This window comes from Pipistrellus hanaki, assembly GCF_964339955.1.
Source record: "Pipistrellus hanaki genome assembly, chromosome: 3".
In the NCBI taxonomy this organism is placed as follows: domain Eukaryota; kingdom Metazoa; phylum Chordata; class Mammalia; order Chiroptera; family Vespertilionidae; genus Pipistrellus; species Pipistrellus hanaki.
The window spans coordinates 168,288,579-168,311,290 of NC_140505.1; the positions used below are offsets into that span (position 1 = coordinate 168,288,579).

General features: G+C 40.3%; 1 protein-coding gene and 2 pseudogenes across 3 annotated transcripts; 1 reads left to right on the top strand and 2 right to left on the bottom strand.

Annotated features, from left to right (window-relative positions):
- Positions 1–2,247: 2,247 nt before the first annotated feature.
- On the top strand, positions 2,248–15,930 carry LOC311619761 (NKG2-A/NKG2-B type II integral membrane protein-like; the record flags this gene model as incomplete). Its single annotated transcript, XM_084878287.1, has 8 exons — positions 2,248–2,362; positions 5,304–5,375; positions 6,517–6,675; positions 7,053–7,148; positions 7,640–7,693; positions 8,163–8,314; positions 13,423–13,526; positions 15,160–15,930. 8 exons carry the CDS (start codon positions 2,248–2,250, stop codon positions 15,278–15,280), a joined length of 873 nt encoding a protein of 290 aa, XP_084734413.1. The 3' UTR covers positions 15,281–15,930.
- Positions 9,567–13,254, bottom strand: LOC311618680 (syntaxin-7-like; annotated as a pseudogene). The gene is made up of 3 exons: positions 13,231–13,254; positions 13,064–13,167; positions 9,567–10,105 (listed from the first exon to the last, which is right to left on the bottom strand). The product of its transcript is annotated as a syntaxin-7-like (transcript).
- Positions 15,931–18,913: 2,983 nt separating the features above from the next.
- On the bottom strand, positions 18,914–19,626 carry LOC311619762 (jun dimerization protein 2-like; annotated as a pseudogene). The gene is made up of 2 exons: positions 19,618–19,626; positions 18,914–19,415 (listed from the first exon to the last, which is right to left on the bottom strand). The product of its transcript is annotated as a jun dimerization protein 2-like (transcript).
- Between the last annotated feature and the right edge of the window lie 3,086 nt (positions 19,627–22,712).

A 22,712-nucleotide genomic window follows, 5' to 3' on the forward strand; every position in this document is an offset into this window, starting at 1 on the left:
TTAACAATGAGATGTCTCAAACAGCAATGCAATGTCTCATCACATCAGCCTATGCCATATAATCTTTTCCATATAAAATCTCTCCATATAAAACCCTAATATGCAAATAGACCAAACGACAGAACAACTGAACAACTGAACAAGCTGTCACTATGATGTTCGCTGACCACCAGGGGGCATGTGCAGAACATAGCAGGTGTTGGCCACCGAAGGATGGTGGAGCAGGTGATCGGGGCATCAGACCAAGGTGGGGTTCCAGTCACTGTCATTGGGACAAGCCTCTGGTGGTTACTGAAGATTCTTTGCTCCCATGGTTCGCTGCCCTGCCAGGCACTCACACCTACTGCTGGTGATGCCCATGTTTCCACCTGCTCCTGACATTCGGCACTGGCCCCAATTGCTTGGCAGCATCAGTGGATGTGAGTGGTGACTGTTGGCCATGATCGCCCCTCAGGAATTCTCGACCTCCCTGTGCTCCTGAGGGGCAATTGGGGCAGCAGCTGCTGCCAGTGATTTCCCCTCTTGCACCTGCTGCCAGTGATGTCCCCTCTTGCACCTGCTGCTGGCACCTGGCACTGGTCCTGATTGCCCCTGAGGGCCACTCCACCTTCCCCTGCTCCTGAGGGTCAATAAGGCAGCAGCTGTGGCTGACACCTACTGGCAGTGCTGGCCCCACTCACAACCACTGCTGGTGCCAGCCCCAATTGCTCAGTGCTGTCAGCACACAGGAGCAGCAGTGGCAGGAGTGGAGCTGCCAGTAGAGAGGTGACCAGGGGCCACAGAAAAACAAGCCAGGTGGAGGCCAGAGGACAGGCCAAAACATATCCCTGTGCCCGCTGCAGTCTTGCGGCCCACAGTTCCTTTCAAGGTGCACAAATTCATGCACTGGGCCCTAGTGTTTCATATAATGTACCAAGCACTTCCAGCACACATTTTTGGTAATTTGTTTTGTGTCTCAGCTAATGGCCTCACATAACCTTGCTGCTTGCAGGCAACAATGACAGCAAGAACAGCAAAAATGCCACTCACGTTTTTATTTTTTTATTTTTTATTTATTTTATTATTATCATTTTTTTAAGAGAGGGAGGTAGACAGAGAGAGAGAGAGAGAGAGAGAGAGAGAGAGAGGGAGAGGGAGAGGGAGAGGGAGAGGGAGAGGGAGAGGGAGAGGGAGAGGGAGAGGGAGAGGGAGAGGGAGAGGGAGAGGGAGAGGGAGAGGGAGAGGGAGAGGGAGAGGGAGAGGGAGAGGGAGAGGGAGAGGGAGAGGGAGAGGGAGAGGGAGAGGGAGAGGGAGAGGGAGAGGGAGAGGGAGAGGGAGAGGGAGAGGGAGAGAGAGAGAGAGAGACCACCCATCAGTCCTTCCGAATGTGCCCCACCAGGGATTGTGGAATCCAAAACCTTTTGTTGTAAAGGAAATGCTCCAACCAACCGAGCCACCTGGCCAGGCCCATAAGTCACTTTCTATAAAGAGAGCAGCTAGGACAGGTTGCTATGTCTTCCCCATTCTCCACGTTTTTCTTGCAGAAGTTATCACCACAAGAGCAGAGTAGAAATAGGTCTCCAGGTCCTCATTCTATCCCCTCATCAATTTGGTGGAACATTGCCATTGCGCTGCTGTCATATGAGGGCCCCAGGGCCCAAAGCAATAGGGATGGGCCTAACTTCCCGGATTCCTGCCCCAGCAGAGGGTGGTCACCATGCACCGGAGCAGGAACTATCACAGCAGAATAGTTTTGGAAGAACACTATTACTGGAAGTAGCTGTGTGTGTGTGTGTGTGTGTGTGTGTGTGTGTGTGTTTCCCCAACTCATCAATGTGTTGCTGCAAAGTTGTAATCCTTCGGTGATCATATGGGTAACATTAATGCTGCATTCCATGGGATGATCTTATGCCTCCATTTTGTAAAATAAGGCTTGCTTGAACACAAGCACTGCAATGTCACAGCAGACTGTCTTGCACCTGGACAGCTATTATGTGATTAGTGGGCGGGTAGAGTATACAGCGTGTATACACTATATCCTCTTTATTTTCTTATTTCTTCTGTATGAGAAGATGGGTGTTAGTTGAACGTATTGTGGCGATCATTTTGCAGTACATGTATATCAAACCACCGTGCTGTAAAGTTTTGTTTCTTTTGATGCTTATGTGTCTTTTAACTTGTGTATATATATATATATATATATATATATATATATATATATATACACGCACATATAATGCAAATTAGGCCATGATGCCTTAACGGGTCATGACTGGACAGGTGGAGGTTGCTCACATAGGTGAGGCCTTGAACAGAGATGGAGATAGAGACAGGAGAGGCCAGCCAAGCCGCTGTGCAGTGGCTCAGGAGCAGACACAGACAGGTACAAAGAGGCTGGCCTGAGCCATCATCCTGTGGCTCTGGCAGGCCTGCTGGAGCTGACAAGGTCAGGGACAGGGTGGGGAGAGGGGAAGGCTGGGAGAGGAGCGGGGAGCCCACCCAGCAGCCTCACAGGCCTATCACAGGCCCTGAGAGGAAAGGGGCGGGCCACCTGCCCCTGCCCGAGCCTCTGTGGCTGAGCACAGGCCCAGAGTAAAAGGTTGACAGCAAGTCCTTTCAGTATAATTGGGGCATTAGAGGCCCACAGAATGATCATTTCCTTTTCTATGAAACACGTAACTCTGACACACTATTTACAATTCACCAAGTTCCATTTACTTTCGCATTTTACAGCCCTGGAAAGTTACATATAATGATCAGCAAAGTGAGAAGATGAAAATAATTTTTAGGTTTTTTTAAAGATGTAACTAATTTCTGACTAGAAGGCACACCAATTCAAAAAGTGCTGCTTTTATTGTCCTATAGGGTTTTAGCCAGATTGTATCTAATATAGCAGTTTTACTTCAGGCTTTCATCTTTGGCAATCTCCTTTGAACAGAATTGTCATCCTGCCAGTCCCTTCACTGAGTTACAGAGCTTTTGCATCTGCTATTATATATTTGAATAAGAATTATGTATGTAACACATGCACAATTTTGTTTTGACACAATAGAGCAAAGGGTCATTTGATTCTTCCCTGGAACACAGAAAAGCACAAACTTGAGTCATTGGTGTGGCTTAGGCTAATTTTCCAAATACGGTTAATAAAATTCATGTAGGGAACTTCGCAGAGCCAAGTATTCTCTCTTTCAGGCCTACATACTCAGCATCTCCAAGGAGAAGGCCCGTTATTCTGTGTTTTGTTTTGTTTTTTAATACTCACTAGAGGATATTTTTTCACTGCTTCTTAGAGATAGTGGACCGGAGGGAGACAGAGAGGGAGAAAAAGAGGGAGAGGGAGAGGGAGAGGGAGAAGGGGAGGAAGAGTGAGAGTAAGAGGGAGAGGGAGAGGATGAGAGGAAAAGGGAGAGGGAGAGGGAGAGGGAGAGGGAGAGGGAGAGGGAGGGGGAGGGGGAGGGGGAGGGGGAGGGGGAGGCCCTCTCCTGGCCAAGGGCAGGCTCTCACCAGCAAACCAACCTCTGTGCCTGAGCTGCAGAAGAAACACCTTTTCTGACAGCTCATTAGCTAAGCTCCCTGGATGCTACTTGCAGTATTCTTGGTAACTTGGACAATTCGAATCCAAGAAGGTGTTCTAGGGTTTTTCCACCTCACTCCTGGAGGAAAAAAATGGAAGTCTGTTGCTGGAGGGGCTAACAAATTTCATATACTGCCCTAGTGAGTTTGCTCAGTGGATAAAGCCCGGCCTGTGGATTGCAGGGCCTGGGTTTGATTCTGATCAAAGGCATGTACCTAGGTTGAAGGCTCCTTCCTGGCCAGGGCCTGGGTCTGGGCTCATGCAGGAGGCAGCCAATTGCAGTGTCCCTCTCACAGTGCTGTTTCCTTTTGTTTTTCCCTCTTTCTTCCACACTCTCAAAAAGTCAATGGAAAAATATCCTCAGGAGAGGAGGAAGGAAGGAAGGAAGGAAGGAAGGAAGGAAGGAAGGAAGGAAGGAAGGAAGGAAGGAAGGAAGGAAGGAAGGAAGGAAGGAAAGAAGGAAGGAAGGAAGGAGGAAAGAAAGAGTGAGAGAAAGAAAGAAAGAGAAAAAAAGAAAGAGAAAAAAAGAAAGAAAGAAGAAATAAAGATAGAGAAAAAGGAATAAAGGAAGAAATGTCATAGCTTATAAAAGACATTTTGAAAATGCCTAAAGAAAGTTGTCAATTTTTTGTGGTGAAGGTACTGGAGTCCGTGTTGGTGAAACCATCTTGGCAGCTGTGGTAGAGGGCAGTGGAAGCAGCAGTGGGGTGATGGGGCTGGCACATTCCCCTGATCAGCCAGGTTGCCTCTTGCAGAGGGAGGCCTACTGATGGCTTAGGAGTGAGCTTAAGCCATCAGTAGGACACCCCTTGAGGGCTCCTGAACTCTGAGAGAGGACAGGGTGGGCCGAGGGACCTCCTGGTGCACGAATTCTGTGAACCAGACCTCTAGTTTTTAAAATAAGGGACATTTCAAAAATGTCCCCCTACATAGGGACATTTCAAAAATGTCCCCCTATGTATCCCCCTACATAGGTAGAGTTTTGCTTTGTTATTTACCATAATTAATCATTAAAATAGAGATGGTTTTGATTAGAAAAATGAGCAAAAAAATTCAATCATTAGTTATATAATAATTTAATCTCTGTCATGGTGGTATAGTTCAACATTATCTAATGTTATATCCTTCACAGAGATATTATTTTTGCCAAGGGAAGTCTAACATTTAAGAATAATAAAATGAATGAGGGATTTTTTTTTAAGAACCAAGAAGGAGAAATTGAGAAGGTAAGAAATTGAGGATTAATGATTGTTGTGACAGTTTACATAAAGGTGAAAATAATAGCAATTCTTCAGTTCATTGGAGACAAATATCATTAAATAACTATAGTTGATGGGATTATGATTTTAGAAATTTTCCCAATTGTAATAGAAATTCCATAATGAGAGTATAAGGAAAAGAAGTATGTAATGCCAGGGTTTAGTAACCTGTCTAAGAGTAGGATTTAAACATCTGAGATACTCCTAACAAGGCTTCAGTGTTCAGAGTTTGTGATTAAGATGTAAGTTAACAGCATGTGTGCTGACGTCTTTTGTCCTCTGATATCTTTTCGAATAAGAAAACGACTTCTCATAGGCACTGCCAATGTGGATAAACCACAGCACACACTTACCAGCCCCAAGTATCCCATATTCTGGAGGTGTTTGATGACATAAACTATCTTAAAAATAGCCCATGTGTAAGAATTTCCTGTTCAAACTTTATGAGAAATCTACTTTTTCCACTCATGATGCATTCTGAACTTTCACAGGGCAGTCTGTGAAGACCACAGTCATTGTTTGTTTACTAGAGAAACCTGGTCTCCCACTAAAGGCTACAGAAGGTATGTGTCTCTATTTTCCTGTCTCTCTATTAGCCCGTCTCAAATGTAGTGGGAAATTACATATGGTAGATGTGAGGTACAATTAAGATAGAACCAAATAAAAGAAAACATTGCTGTCTTTATTTAAATAATTGGGGCAAAAAAATGAGAAGAATAAAATATGAAATATGTTGGAGGATATCAAACAATTCAAATTCTTGCCTGTTAGAGAATGACTCAAGTGCATACACCCATGCACAATTGATGTGTTAAGCAAAACAATTTAAAGGGAAATGCAGCAAGAATCATGACAAGGAAGAGTTAGTTTTATTTTATTATCAATATAGGTATATTTTATACTTAGCCCAGCCTTTAAAAAGAGATTCTTTAAATGAGTTATCTAAATTACAGTGGTAATCTAAATGTACACTTATTTAGAATAAATAAAAATAGTTGGCTTTTAATAAAAATCAGGATGAAGTTGCTCTCATAAAGTGCAAGTTTAAGCTGAATTATAAAAAATCAAAAGATATTTAAAAAAAATTAAACAAACATTGCAAGAAATGGCACCACACTGACAATGAAACTCTTGTTTAATGAATTATGTTGCATTATAAATAAAGTATGTTATTAAATAAAATTAATTTACTTCAAAACTACTATATATGCCAACACAACTGATGTCCCATCTTTGAACCATTCAGTCTTTAAACATTATTTGATTTCAAATTTATCATAAATATTGGAGACTCTTTTTTCTCATATAACATTTCAATTTTAATACAAGCATTCTAATAATGTTAATATTTTCATGGAATCTGTCTTTCAATTAATAACAATGCCATTATTTATGCTATTCTTTATTCCTCTCTGATTTCTTGCTTTTTATGGCTCAAACAAATAATATATTGCTAAATGTAGAATATCGTAAAATTTACATCTACTATGAAGCACTTGTTTAAAGATCTAACAAATTTAAAATCAGGACTTTAGTTTTTTCAACAAGGAAATGAGCCCTACTACCCTTTACCCCGCCCAGTTTTACTGTATTGGAGATCACATTATTGCTTATGTCACTTATTTGTAAGGACACTTAAGTTAGAGCACAGACTCAAACGCCACTCAGCTGCAGAGATGAATAACCAAAGTGTAACCTATGCAGATCTGAATTTGGCCAAGTCCACCAAGAGACAGCAAAGGAAACCTAAGAGCACTCAAAGCTGCACTCCAGTAACTGAGCAGGAAATAACCTACGCAGACTTAACTCTTGGAAATGCTTCCCGGGATCTTCCAGGGAGGGACAAGAAGGACCACTCCAAAGGTAACGCATTCAATAGACACACAGTCTAACTGTTCTAGTGTGTGCAGCTGGGGTGCAGCGATGTGGGGGAAATAGGGCATTAGCTTGCATATTTTTTTTCATTTGTGAGAATCAGTGCTTAAAGTTGGAATACGGTATTCTAAGACAAAAGCAGAGGGCTAATTTTATTCAGGTATTGTTGAAGGTGTAGTTTTTGACCAGTAACTCACGGAGCAGTCTATTTCCTAAACATGCAATAGCATATTCTAAGAGAAAGATTACAGTGGTAGGGATGGGCTTAGTGTCCAAGTTTATGTATTTGATTCTCTGTACGTAAACTGTCTAAACAAATTGTCTCTCTTTCTCCTTTCTCAGTGTTTCCTTTTCTCTTCCTGCAGTTTCACCATCACCTCCAGAGAAGCTCATTGCTGGGACCCTCGTGGTCATTTGTCTTGTCCTGATGTCTGCTGTGGTGACAACCCCTATTATGCTTTGTAAATACATTTTTGTAAGGTTATATAAAAATTTTCACTTTTATGTTTATCAGTGCCTCTGAATACTTCATAGTGTTATAGAATAGAACTCTTATCTTAAAGTATGCATTTAGATTAAGTGAAAAATTGTAACTCTGAAATTGTCCAAGGTATAAATATCAGAATGATTTTAGAGAGTAGTTTATAAATATATGTACATATATATGACCACATTTTATAATGTAAGGCATGCCTTAGGACACCTTATTGAAAAATACAAAGTATTTTTTGACATTGTTTAATCCAAATACTGTGAGAGATGTAGTTCTTTAGTATTTCAGAATGTTTTCCCTCAAAATTATCATTACTACATTAATTTTCATTGGTAACTAAACTTTATTCCAGATAGTTCTAATCCTAGATAATGCAACAAATTAAATGTAAGAAACAGAAGTATTATGATGTAGTTAGATCTAGATTGATTTTTATAAGAATTACTTTTTCCCCCACAGCTAATGCATCACTGGAGCAGAATAATTCTTCCTTGAAAATCAGGATCCAGAAAGGTACATAATTATTTTCTCAGTGCTGATATTAGTATAGTTTATACTTTATCTCCAACATAGGGTAGTCAAAAATAATAGCTCTTTTGGATGGGGACATAAATTATACCAGGCAATAAATGTTCATAAATAATGATTATAGAAAAGTGTTTTCTTATGCAACAATATGAAGAAATATTCATTTAAGATCATCATACTGATTGTTGCAGATGGGCTCAAAGATAATTTTAGGATTCTAAAAACGTGTTTTTCTTCATTGACATTCACGACATGTAGAGAGTGGATACTTTTGTTTGTGTGTTTGCTTAATATGGGATTTAAACCAGGAAAGAAGAGACTAACCCTTCTCTGTGAGTGTGTTTTCTTTTATATGTATTGCACAAATGTGTCTATACCTAGGCAAATATGTAAATTATTTTTCATTTTTTAAAGTTTAAATTGTTTTTGATAAAATTTTATAATCTTTCTTTAGCATATCATTGTGGACATTGTCCAAAGGAGTGGTTTACCTATTCCAACAATTGCTATTACATTAGTACTGAACTAAAAGCCTGGAATGAGAGTTTAAAGGCCTGTGCTTCTAAGAACTCTAGCCTGCTTTACATAGATAATGAAGAAGAAATGGTAAGATTTAAATGTTTCCATTTTATTTTATAGACAGTCATGCGTCTATAAATGCTTTTTTCTAATGTAAACTTTGCTACTTGATTTTACTATACATCAAGGAAACTGAAGGTATCATGATTGTGCACATTAATTAAAAACTTAAATGACCCATCCTATGTAATAAAAGGGTAATATGCAAATTGACCATCACTTCAACACACAAGAAGGCCTCCTCCATGTGGTCAAAGATGGCTGCCTCCATGTGGACACAAGATGGCCACCACAAGATGGCCATCAGGGGAGGGTAGTTGTGGACAATCAGGCCACAGTGTAGGGCAGTTGGAAGAGATCAGGCCTGCAAGGGGAGAGCATTTAGGGGTGACCAGGCTAGCAGAGGAGGGAAGTGGGTGACCAGGCCTATAGGGCAGGACAGTTGGGGGTGACCAGGCCTGCATGGGAGGGCAGTTGGGGGCAACCAGGCCTGTAGGGGAGGGTAGTTGGGAGTGATCAGGTCTGCACGTGAAGACAGTTGGGATGCGGGGGTGGGGGAAAAATCAGGCCTGCAGGGGACGGCAGTTGGCAGGGACAATGCCTGCATGAGAGGGCTGTTGAGGGGGACCAGGCCTGCATGGGAGGGCAGTTAGGGACAATCAGGCAAGCAGGCAGAGATGTTAGGGATGATCTGGCTGGCAAGGGGACAAGGTTGGGGCGATTATAGGCTGACAGGGGGCAAGGTAAGGGTGATCACACCAGTAGGAGGGCAAGGTTGGGGCAATCAGGCCAGCAGGCAGAGGAGTTAGGGGCGATCAGGCAGGCAGGCAGGTGAGTGGGTAGGAGCCAGTTGTCCCAGATTGTGAGAGGAATGTCTGATGGCCATTTTTGGGCCTAAACTGGCAATAGGACAACCCCTGAGGAGTCCCAGATTGGAGAGGGTGCAGGCTGGGCTGAGGGACCCCCTCTTTGCATGAATTTTTGTGCACTGGGCCTCTAGTATTCTAATAACTATGCATGGTGTCAGATGGGTGTTCACCTTAAAAATCAACATGCTGTACACCTGAAACCAAAACAATACTGGATATCAATTGTAACTGACAAATATTTTTAAAAGTTGCTTAAAAATTATTCTCATTGTTTATTATTACCGGAAACTGCATCCAAAAATCTCAACATACAAATTAAAACCATAGGCAAAGTAATTATAATATAGTCACTTAAAATATAAAGGTTAAGAGTTTTGTTCCATTCTTCATTGCTAGCCACTTGTAGATTTCTATACTTCTTTAATGGCTTGGGCATTGCACAGCAACATGCAGGAATCCTTTTTTCTGATATTCTGCTGCCCTTGATAGTTGCTGGTTGGCTTGTTGGACATGCACTCTTGCACTTTCAACTTTGCCTTCTATGCTATATATCACATCTCCTTGCTCATGAGTTATCATTCAAAAATCTTTAAATAGGTCCTTTATATCCATAATATCAGCTTCAAATTACCTAACAGAAGACTCTCATGAGTAAGGCAAAGGCCATCCTCTGTAATTTCCTCATCCTGCACCTGCTCCTGAGGTGGACTTTGGCTTTCCCAGGATATAAGATTCTTTTCTTCTGAGCTTTCCTCAGGAAAACTACCAAATTCTCCAGAACTGGCTCCCACTGGAGCAGCAAACTCTTTCTATTTCTCATCAGCTTGCCTCTGGACCTTCAGAAAGTTTGTCAATGATGTGAACTCAACATTAACTAAGTGATCCTTCTGTATCTTCCTTTGACACTGTTCACTGGGGGTGGCTGGCAGAGATCCAAACTCTTTTCACTCTTTAATTTATCTTCATTGTTGAAAATGTTATGGATCTCCCTCTTCTCTTCTCCCCCATTGACTCCCACCACCCAATCCCCACTTCTAGGCCTTCACCAGACCATTGTCTGTGCCCATGGGCTATGCATATATGCATATAAGTTTTTCATTTAATCGCTCCCTCCCACCTACCTACCCCAGCCTTCCCTCTAAGATTCATCAGTCTATCCTATGCTTCTATATTTTGGGTCTGTTTTGTTCATCATTTAATTTTGTTCTTTTGAGTCCACATATGAGTCAGATCATATGATATTTATCTTTCTCACTGGCTCGTTTTGCTTAACATAATACTTTCCAGGTTTTCCATGCTGTCTCAAAGAGAAAGAAATCCTTCTTTTATACTCTGGCATAGTATTCCATGGTGTGAATATACCATGCCTTTTAAATCCACTCATCTATTGATGGGCACTTGAGCTGTTCCCACATCTTAGATATTGTACGTAAATTGCACTGCTATGAACATAGGGGTGCATACATTCTTTCTGATAAGTGTTTAGGGTTTCTTAGGATATATTCCCAGAAGTGGGATCACTGGGCCAAATGCCAGTGCAATTTTTAACTTTTTGAGGAAACTCCATACTATTTTCCATAGTGGTTGCACCAATCTGCATTCCCACCAGCAGGGTACTAGGGTTCCCTTTTCTCTATATCCTCATCAGAAACTCGTCATTTGTTGCTTTGTTGATGGTAATCATTCTGAAAGGTATGAGGTGATACTTCACTGTCATTTAAATTTGCATCTCTCTGATGATTAGTAATTTTGAACAGTTATTTATTTGTCCTTGGCCTTCTGTATGTCAACTTTGGAGAAGTGTCTTTTTAGGTCCTTTGTCCATTTTTAATTGGTTTGTTTGTCTTCCTTTTGATAAGTTGTATAAGTTCCTTATATAATTTGTATATTCACCCTTTATCAGATCTATCAGTAGCAAATATGTTAACCCATGCAGTGGGCTCCCTTTTCATTGTGTTGATGGTTTCTTTTGCTGTGGAGAAGCTTTTTATTTTGATGTAGTCCTATTTTGTCTATTTATCATTAGCTTCTCTTGCCCTGGAGATGTATCCACAAACATATTGCTATGCTCTCATAGCAATATGTTTGTGGATACATCTCCAGGGCAAGAGAAGCTAATGATAAATTAGTTGCTGCCTATGGATTCTTCTAAGATTTTATGGTTTAACAACGTACACTTCAGTCTTTCGTTTATTTTGAGTTTATTCTTGTGTATGTTGTAAACTGGTGGTCTAGTCTCATTTTGTTTTTGCATGTACCTGTCCAATTTTCTCCATGTAATTTATTGAAGAGGTTGTCTTTACTCAATTTGTATGCTCTTTAATCCATTGTATGCTCTTGCCTCCTTTGTTAAATATTAATTGAAGACAATGGTTTTAATGGTTTGGGTCAGTTCCTGGGTTCTCCATTATGTTCCATTGATCTATATTCCTATTCTTGTGCCAGTTCCAGGCTGTTTTGATTACAGTGGCTTTGTAGTATAATTTAATAATTAGTATTGTGATTCCTCTGACTTTGTTATTGTCTCTCAAGATTGCTGTGGCTATTTGGGATCTTTTATTGTTTCCATATAAAATTTTGAAACTTTTGTTCTAGATCTGTGAAATATACTGTTTTATTAGGGATTTCATTGAACCTATAGATTGCTTTGTATAGTATGGACATTTTAACGGTGTTGGTTCTACCAATCCATGAATACAGTATCTTTTTTCACTTGTTATATTTTCCTCTCTCTCTCTCTCTCTCTCTCTCTCTCTCTCTCTCTCTCTCTCTCTCTCTCTCTTTAATTATTTTAATAATATTTTACAAAGAGGAAGGGTGAGGGATAGAGAATTAGAAATATCGATGAGAGAGAAACTTTGATCAGCTGCCTCCTGCACAATTCCTACTCTGGATGTGCCGGCAAACAAGGTGCATGCTCTTGATAGGAATTTAACCTGAGACCCTCCAGTTTGCAGGCTGGTGTTCTATCCACTGAGCCTAACAGGTTGGGGTCCTCTATCTCTCTCTCTCTTTTTTTTTAATGTCCTGTAGTTTTCTGAGTATAGGTCTTTTACCTCCTTAGCTTAGTTTATTCCTACATATCTTTTTGTTTGTTTGTTTGTTTGTTCTAGTGGTAAATGGGATTTTTTTTTTAAGTTTCCCTTTCTGTGAGTTATTTTGGTGTATAAAAATGACATAGATTTCTGGATGTTAGTTTTGTATTCTGCTATGTTGCCAAATTTATTTATTAAATCTAGTAGTCTTTTATTTTATTTTATTTTTTAAATATATTTTATTTTTTAAATATATTTTATTGATATATATATATATATATATATATATATATATTTTTTTTTTTTTTTTTTTTACAGAGAGGAAGAGAGAGGGATAGATAGTTAGAAACATCAATAAGAGAGTGTTATCGATCAGCTGCCTCTTGCACACCACCTACTGGGGATGTGCCCTCAACCAAGGTACATGCCCTTGATCGGAATCAAACCCGGGACCTTTCAATCCGCAGACCGCCTCTCTACCACTGAGCCAAACCGGTTTCGGCATAAATCTAGTAGTCCTTTAGTGTAGCCTTATGGGTTTCTATGTACAGTATCATATAATCTGCAGATAATGACAGCTTTACTTCTTCTTTTCCAATTTCGGTGCCTTTTATTCCTTCCTGTCTGATCACTATAGCTAGGACTTCCAGTACTAAGCTGAATCAGAATGGTGAAATTGGCTTTCCTTGGATTGTTCCTGTTTTTAGGGGAAGTGGTTTCAGTTTTTGGCCATTTAGTATGATGTTGGCTGTAGGTTTGTCATCTATGGCCCTATAAGACTTTCTATCAACATTGGGTGCTGGATTTTATCAGATGCTTTTTCTGCATCAATTAATATTATATGTCTTTTGTCTTCCAATTTGTTTCTATACTTTTCTGTTCCTTTGGCAAGTTTGTTAGGATGCTGTTGCTTCTGTTGCAGCTGTTGCCTCAATTCACGTGAATTTTGATGTGTTTCAAGTGGATTCAAAGATCTCTATGTTTCCACGGAAGAGTGTAGGATTTTTTGGATGTTGGATATCCTGGGCCAGCTGGTCACAACATTTCCTGCAATGTGAGACATGGGTGGTTCATTTATTCACTCATTGAATCAGGTGTTGTGGGCTGTGCATTTAAGTAAGTAGTCACCCAGCCTCCTCATTTCCATCCTCCTCCTCCGGACAAGGACCAACTTAGTTGTTTGTATGAAATCAATTACCTAATTTCTCATAAACATTTTTATCTCTCATAGAATTTTTTGTACGTTTTTGTTAAATTTGTATGGATTCAACCCTACCACAGAGACAACAATAATCTTTCGTTGTGGCAAAATGGCTCAGCTTTCTCTTCCAAACTGTAAGTTTCTTGAGAATGTATATATTTATGTTTTCGTGCTTTAAGTCAGAAATTAATCTTAGAAATGATCATCAATGCATGAATGATTACATAAATACAGTAAAACTTTGGTAGAGCATACTAACAGAGGCAAGAAGCTACCCACTAGAGTCAAAAGCCATTATGTTAGAAAGTAGGTTTTACAAATATATATGTTCAAAAATTGACCAATTAGTTCACCTGTTTGTACTTATGATGACACATTTGTGTAATTAAAGTGAAGTACATATGAAAAGTTTCATTTCACAGGAAAGCTTTCTGTATGTACTACTATAATTTAAATTTTACACTGAAAGGTTTAGTAAATGCATGCATTCGCCAGTCATGGCCTGTGAACAAATGTGCTTGGCTGGGGTGTGGCTTCAGCCCTCAGGCTGTAAAACTGCTGCAGAGTCTGGCCTCAGGGCAACAGCACCAGTTACCACAGTTGAGGTGGTGTGATCATGTGCTAACCATTAGCAGTACATTGTTTATGAGGTTTGACTCTTGTATTTAAATATGTAGACTCTAGTAGTAAATATGTAATATTTATTCATGTTGGTAAAATTACTACATTGTTTTTTCCCCAACATATGTCCTAGTTGCTAAATTTAAAAAAAAATAATGGTAATTAAGAACAAAATATCTTGTAAATTTAATTATAAGCAAACCGTTTTTTAAAATATATTTTTATTGATTTTTTGTAGAGAGGGAAGGGAGAGGGATAGAGAGTTTGAAACATCAATGAGAGCTGAAACCAGTTTTGCTCAGTGGATAGAGCGTCGACCTACTCTATCCACTGATCTGCTTCTGTTGCAGCTGTTGCCTCAATTCATGTAAATCTAGAGGTGTTTCAAGTGGATTCAAATTTTTTAAAAAATGGTAAATTAAGAACAAAAAATATATTGTAAATTTAATTATAAGTAAACCTGTTTTAAATGTATATTTATATTGATTTTTTTATAGAGAGGGAAGGGAGAGGGATAGAGAGTTTGAAACATCGATGAGAGCTGAAACCTGTTTGGCTCAGTGGATAGAGTGTCGACCTGCTCTATCCACTGAGTTTGATTCCAGTCAAGGGCATGTGCATTGGTTGCGGGCGCATCCCCGGTGGGGGGTGTGCAGGAGGCAGCTGGTCGATGATTCTCTCCCATCCATGTTTCTAGCTCTCTATCCCTCTCCCTTCCTTATTGTAAAAAATCAATAGAATAAAAAGAAAAGAATCATCGATGAGAGAGAAACATTGATTAGCTGCCTCCTGCACAACCCCTTCTGGGCATGTACCTGCAACCAAGGTACATGCCCTTGACTGGAATCGAACCTGGGACCCTTCAGTCTGCACGCTGGCGCTCTATCCACTGTACCAAACTTGTCAGGGTTAAACATTTTAAAATTAGCAAGGTGTTAATTTCACATATTATATACGTACCTGAAATTTTGTCCATTAAATCCCGAGTCCATTAAAGCCAGTGTTTATCATAAACTAAATATTTCTGTTGAAAAATTGGAAGAGGTGTTCAGATTTAGATATGTAAATATTACTGGAAAGAGTTTATTCATTAAAATATGAAGTTATATATGATTAGACTAATAATATATTATTTCTGTATTTCAGATCCACAATGACGTCAGGATTTCCTAAGAATTGTGCATTTGTGAAGCTTGACAAACACAGCATCTCTTCTGAATCCTGTTTAGAAAATAAAATCTATGTCTGTAAGCTCCAGCCACATTAGCTTAGCTAAATCTAGTACAATGGTACCCACACCATCTAAAAATAATACATTTCTAGTTTCTTTAAAATCACTGCAATTATTTTTGTAGAACTATTTTTTAAGATATTATTTTGAGACCAGCTTTAGGCTCACAACAAAATTAAGAGGAAGTTATTGGGATTTCCCTTATTCCTCTGTCCCTACCCAAGCAGAGCCTTCCTTTTATAAACATCACTCACCACTGTGGTACATTTCTTACTGAAAATGATTCTACTTTGACTCTTCATAGCACTTAAAGTCCGTAGTTTGGCCTGGCTGCTGTGGATCAGTAATTAACCATCATCCCATGCACCGAGAAGTCAATGGTTCAATTCCTAATCAGGGAATATGCTGGATTGCGGGCTCAATCCCTATTAGGAGGTGTGCAGAAGGCAGCCTGTCAATTTCCTCTCTCTTCAATCTTTCTATGTCTCTATTCCTCTCTCTAAAATCATTATAAACTTCTATTTCAAAGTCTATGGTTTATCTGATGTTTCACTCTTGGTATTACGAATTTATTTTTAAATCTATATATTAATTTAAAAAAAATATATATATATATATATCCAGTTACACATTGTACACTTTTAAAACTTCTGATATTCACTAAAATAAATCATGAACATATTATGAATCATAATATCAAGGACTGTTATTTCTGCCCTTCCTCGTTTGGCTCAGTGCGTAGAGTGTCAGCATTTGGGCTGAAGGATCCTGGGTTTGATTCTGGTCAACAGCACATGCCCCAGGTTGCAGGCTTTGATCCCCAGTGGGGGGCGTGCAGGAGACAGCCAATCAATGATTCTCTCTCATCATTGATGTTCCTCTCTCTCTCTCCCTCTCTCTTAATCTCTGAAATGAATTTAAAAAACAAAACAAAAAACTGTTATTTCTAAGTCTTCAATCACATCAATAACTGAGCAAATATTTTCAAATTAATGTGCTTGACCTAGCCCTTAAATGTTCCAAATGGGGGCTGAACATCCCAGGGTTACAAGGTGTATACGTGTGTTGAGTCAGGAGGGAAAAAACTCGGGAAAGTTTGATTCGAGGTTATTATTACCTACTTGTTGGCCAGAGCCTGAGGAGAGGGGAATAAAAGGAAATTACAAAATGTACCCTAGGTCTAAGGAAGGTTACCAAAAGGAAAATCACACGGGTGCCAGGTTTTAGACTTCATTGAAGACAGTGTCACTGCAGAAAGCCTTATGGCAGGAATGCTCACTGGGCTGTGCTAGGACAGAGCAGTTCCAAGTCTGCTGGCCCACACTGGTGAGGATGGACCTCAAGTCATGACTAACAAGCAGGAAGGCCTCCCTGCCACAGGTCAGCAGGCAAAGGCTGGAGGAGAGGGAACTGTGACCAGCCACAAACACTTGCTGGAGGGCGAGCACCTCAGGAGCTTCCTGCATGCTCTCAGCTGTTAACCACATCTCTAGCAAAAAATGAGTACACACCGTGAAACCAGGAAGAAGGGCCCTTTCTCTGGCACTCCTCTCTGGTGCCTTTTACCAGGAAAACATCAGGTGAGCTGACAGGGCAGAAAAGGTGTAGAAGACCTAGCACCATTCACTCACCAAGGGCAGTAAACATAGATTTGGAGCCCAGAGTAATACATTCTTAATCGACACTCAAGGTTATTTATTATGCCCCAACCCCAAGATTTCTATTGAAAAGCCATTTAAATATGTCCCACTCATTCAGAATATGGAACCAACACACATATCTTCTAAATCTATATTGGTGCAGCAATATCAATCATTAGATTCATTTTTTTTTTTTTTTTAGTAGACTGGTGGTTTCACTGGATAATAATCAGTTTCCTTAGCTATATTTTAAATGTCTGTTTTGTTTTGTTTTTCTCTCTACTGGATTTTAGATATTTTGGAAGACACCTTGTTTTATTAAATTCTCTGCTCTCCTTTTGACACTCTTAATTACAATGCATTAGAAGCATATTTGATGGATGCAATAAAGTGTTATCAAGTGTTAAGTAATGAAGAAAACAAAAATTAAAAGGATGCAATAAAGTGTTATCAAGTGTTAAGTAATGAAGAAAACAAAAATTAAAATTACAATATCTGTGTGAACCAGAGTTATTTATTGACAGAATGTGAGATGAACTTTAGTAATTTGACACAATCATTTGAAGATATTTTTGCTATAATTCCATTACAGGTGGGAGAGATCCTGCACTCACTTAATAATTGCAAAATGAATTAATAGTTTATATGTATTTATCTCTTTGGACATAGATGTTATCTTTATGTTCTGTACATTTATTCCTTAGGTGCACATAGAGAAAATGTGTCAATATTCAAAGTTAATTTGTATGTAATTGCTTAAGTTGCTTTGACATTTAAAAAAACAACTTTTATTTTATTCATTCATTTCTCAGTTCCCCTAATGTGGTTTGGTTGGATTTCAGTTGATGTAGACTGGGTATGTATGGGCTCAGCTCAAGACCACAGATAAAGCTCATATCTTTGTTTTTAATATTTTCTTCTCTGAACAGTGGACTACCTGGTACATAACTTCACCGCAGTGATTAGCAACTCTCAGCATGTCTAGCAGAAATGTGCTTCTTGATGCCTGAACTCAGAATTCATAAACTGTTCCTTCCCAGATCACACTATATTATCAAAACAAGTCACATGGCCAACCTTTTTCATTGTCTACAAAGTATACTCTTCTCATAGTGGTCTGAGGGACAAAATATAGATTCTCCCCAAACTAATCCTATCTAATAAAAGAGACACATGCAAATTGACTGTACCTCCACTACACTACCATCCAATCAGAGTGGGCATGTAAATTAACCCAACAAAGATGGTAGTTAATTTGCATATGCAGGTGTGGAGTGGCCTAGGTCCCAGGAGCATCTTCAAGACCCAGGCCACTTCTAGCCTATAGGCTCGTGTTTATGCCCCTGGCCACTCGGGGACTATACTGAGCAATTGTCCTACACCAACCCCAGTGCTAAACACTTTGTTATGTGAAACCATATAAACTCCTGGACTATGATTGCAGGCACCAAGTGGCTGGGGGCGGGGTGGGAAAATTTCGACAGGGGTGGGGGATGGTTTCACCTTGTCCCCAGCCGCTTGCAGATGCTCTGGTTTGAAGCTGCATTTTGGATTCAAGCCCCCAGCCCAGCGCCCATGACCAGGGTCTGGCTGCTGGCCTCTGGGGCATGTGGAGACCCTGGAGGCCTATGTTGACTAACGAGTTTGCCGATCACTGGTTTAAGGCATTGAGAATAGTGGTTAGACATTTATGTATTAATTTATGAAGTAACCCCCAAGTAAGTCTATTAGCCACCTGGCACCATATATAATTACTAGAGGCTCAGTGCATGAAAATTTGTGCACTTGTAGAGGCCCCTCAGCCAGGCCTGCACCCTCTCACAATTTGGGTAGATTCCATAGGCCTGACCAGAAATCAGGACTCTTGGGCTTTTCTTCTCCCAGCTGCAGGCAGCTGGCCCTGCCCCCGCTGCTGCCACTACGTGACATTTGTGCAGCCCTGCTCCCTCCCTCCCCCTGACACTGGTCGCCTCCCTCTGCAGGTGGCTTGATTGGCCTGGGCCTCCCTTCTCCTCCTCCCAGCCCATGGTCACTTCTTCTCCAGCTGCTCAAGCAGTGGGTTGCCTTCTGAGTTGGGGTCTTAATGCTGTAGGTCCTGAAGATGCAGGTGGGACAATTGAGCATCGGGATGAACTGCTGCCACTCCTGCTTTAGCTCCTCCATCTGGGTTTTCAGCTCCACAGTCATGAGCTCCAGCCACTCAGATTCCCACTGCAGAACCTCTTTCTTCTTGTTCCAGCATCGGGCTGCCACCCCTTTGTTTCTTCCCCAGCACCTTCTCCTCCACTCCTCTTCCTCATGTAGCTCACTTTTCACAGGTTGAGGCCTCTTGCCCAGGTTCACCTCCAGGAAGCGCAAAGGGGCGATCATGGCCCCTTGTTACAGATGTCAGGGTATTTCAACTCCTCTGCAGACAGCGCTGAGCTGGGGAGTCCAGTCAGGGAGCTGAGCCTTGCCGAAGACCCTGAAGTCATGGAAGGATCTGGGATCTGCCCAGGCATCATAGCAGGAGGAGTGGCAGTCCAGCCCTGCTGAAGCCATGGAGAGAGGCTGTGACCCTGGGGCCTGGGCCAGGCTGCAGGTGCCCTGCCCACTCAGGAGCCACTGTGGCACCAGCCCTGCCCTGCAGCGTCCACGCTGCCAACACCTCCTGTTGCAGACACCCAGCATCCCTCCCAGGAGCTGTGGCCTGGGTCTCCCTCTTTGAGGCATTGATCCTGGGGCTCTGTCTACCTGCCTCATTGTCCCCAACTGCTCGCCTGCCTACCTGATCACCCCTAAGTGCCTGCTGGGGGGTGGGGCCAGCCCTATGCGGGGGGCAGAAGTGGTTATGGTCTCTCATTGTTTTTTTGTTGTTATGCCATTATGTTCACTGGGTTTTTATGATATAGGACTTCAATATTATGGACTATATTCCCTAGGCTTTACATCCCCATGACAATGTTGTAACTATCAATTTATAGAATATGCCAAAATCGGTTTTGCTCAGTGGATAGACCGTCGGCCTGGGGACTGAAGTTCCCGGGTTCAATTCTGGTCAAGGGCATGTAACTTGGTTGTGGGCACATCCCCGGTAGGGGGTGTGCAAAATGAAACTGATCGATGATTTTTTTCTCCTCAATATTTCTGAATCTCTATCCCTCTCTCTTCCTCTCTGTAAAAAAATCAATAAAAATATATTTTTAAAAATTTATAGAATTTTCTTTTAGAATGTTTCAAATTTTCAGCAAGGGTGCCTCTCAATGGGAATTTTTATAATCTGTGGTTTATTTTGTTACCTTTTTTACCTTTGGTCGAGAATATTTAAGTTCTACCTCTTAGTAAATTTCAACTCTTAAATACAATGTTATTGACTTTTTTTTTTTATAATAAATTTTTATTGTTCATATTATTACAAATGTTCCTTCCCCCCCCCCCTCACCATTGCTCTCCTCCACCAGGTTTCCACCCCACCCTCTGCCCTTTCCCCACTCCCCATTGTCCTCATCCATAGGTGCACAGTTTATGTTCAGTCTCTTCCCATGCCCCCCTCTCCCCTTTTCCCCAAGAATCATCAGTTCACTCCCCTTCCATACCTCTGATTCTATTATATTCAACAGTTACTATTGTTCATCAGATTTTTTTTTTTAATTTCCTTGGTTTTTAGATTCACTTGTTGATAGTTACATATTTGTTGTTCATAATTTTTATCTTTGTTTACTTTCTCTTCTGAAAGAACCCCCTTCAGCAATTCATATAATTCTGGTTTGGTGGTGATGAACTCCTTTAGCTTTTTTTTTATTAGTGAAGCTCTTTATCTGACCTTCGATTCTGAGTGATAGCTTTGCTGGATAGATTATCTTTGGCTGTAGGTTCTTACTATTCATCACCTTGAATATTTCTTGCCATTCCCTTCTGGCCTGCATGGTTTCTGTTGAGAAGTCAGCTGACAATCGTATAGGTGCTCCTTTATATGTAACTACCTTCTTTGCTCTTGCTTCTTTTAATATTCTCTCTTTGTCTTTTGCTCTTGGAATTTTAATTATGAGGTGTCTTGGTGTGGTCCTCTTTGGATTCCTTTTGTTTGGGGTTCTGTGCGCTTCCTGGACTTGTAAGTCTAATTCTTTCACCAGGTGGGGGAAGTTTTCTGTCACTATTTCTTTCAGTATGTTTTCGATATCTTGCTCTCTCTCATCTTCTGGGACCCCCATAATTCTGATGTTGGTTCGCTTGAAGTTGTCCCAGAGGTTTCTTACATTATTTTCAATTTTCTGAATTCTCTTGCCTTCTAGCTTCTGTGGAGGAGTGTCTTCTGGCTCTTTATGTTCCAAATCTTTGACTTGATTCTTGCGATATTCCCTTTTGTTTTTAGGACTCTGTAAAATATGTTTTATTTCAGACAATGTATTCTTTATTTCTTGTCGTTCCCTAATCATTTCTTGATGATCTCTTTTCATATCCTCATAGGTCTTATCCATCTTTTCTAGGAAATTCTTGAAAAACCTTATAAGCATAGATTTGAACTCTATATCCAGACGCTTTTTGTCCTCCATTTCTTTTGTTTGTGATCTATTTTGTTGTCGCATTTCACAGTTACAGATGGGGCGGGGTTTCAGGGTGCACAATGTTATTGACTTTAGTCCTCCTGTAAGAGTAGATCGTTAGGCCTTATTCATTTTATAATTGGAATTTTCTACCTTTTTACCAACCTAATTTTCTCCACTCTTCGACTTTTTAATGAATTTCATATATTTTTTTAATTCTACATATAAATTATACCATATAGTATTTTTACTTTCTCTGTTTAGCTTGTTTCACTAAGCAAACTGCCTTCAGGTTCATTCCTATGACAAATCGCAGAAATCTCTTTTTCTCCTGGGTGAATAATCACCCTCTGTGTGTGTGATACTTTCTTTATCCGTCCATCCATTTAAGACACCTCGGTTGCTTTCAAACATTAACCACGGTGAATGCAAGTCAGTGAACATGGGAGCGCAGATATCTCTGCCAATAATTGTGTTTATCTGACTGGATATCCCAATTGGTTAGAGCCATGGCCCGCAAACTGTGGCTCACGAGCCACATGCGGCTCTTTGGCCCCTTGAGTGTGGCTTTTCCACAAAATACCACAGCCTGCGCGAGTCTATTTTGAAGAAGTGGCATTTTAAGTTAAAAAATGTGGCTCTCAGAAGGAATTTCAATAATTGTACTGTTGATATTTGGCTCTGTTGACTAATGAGTTTGCCGACCACTGGTTTAGAGCATGGTCCCTGTACACCAAGGTTACTGGTTGATCCCTGGTCAGGGTGCATATATGATCTCACTCATTTGTGGAATATAATGAACAACATAAACTGCTGAACAAAACAGATCCAGAGACAGAGAAGCATCGATCAGACCTTCGAACCTCAGAGGGAAGGTAGGGGAGGGTGGTGGTAAAAAGGATGGATAAACCAAAGGACTTGTATGCATGCATATAAGCCTAACCAATGGACACAGACACCAAGGGGGTGAAGGCATGATTGGGGTGGGTGGGTGGGAGAAAGAGTCAATGGGGAAATAAGGACACATATGTAATATCTTAAATAAGAAAAAAAAGAATCTAACAATGCTTTTCTGTTTTTTTTGGATGCTGTTTTTTTTTTTCTTTCTGTAATAGATGGACAATTCTGTCAATTTATTAAAAATTTTGAACTGTAAAAAAATTAAATAAATAAATGAATTAAAAATCTTAAAAAAGAATCAAATAAGTTTATTTCTTTTTATTATCTATCTATTTAATCTCTTTTCCTTCTCTATTTTGAAAATCAATAAATAAATTAAAATTATAAAATAATTGTGTTGTGTCT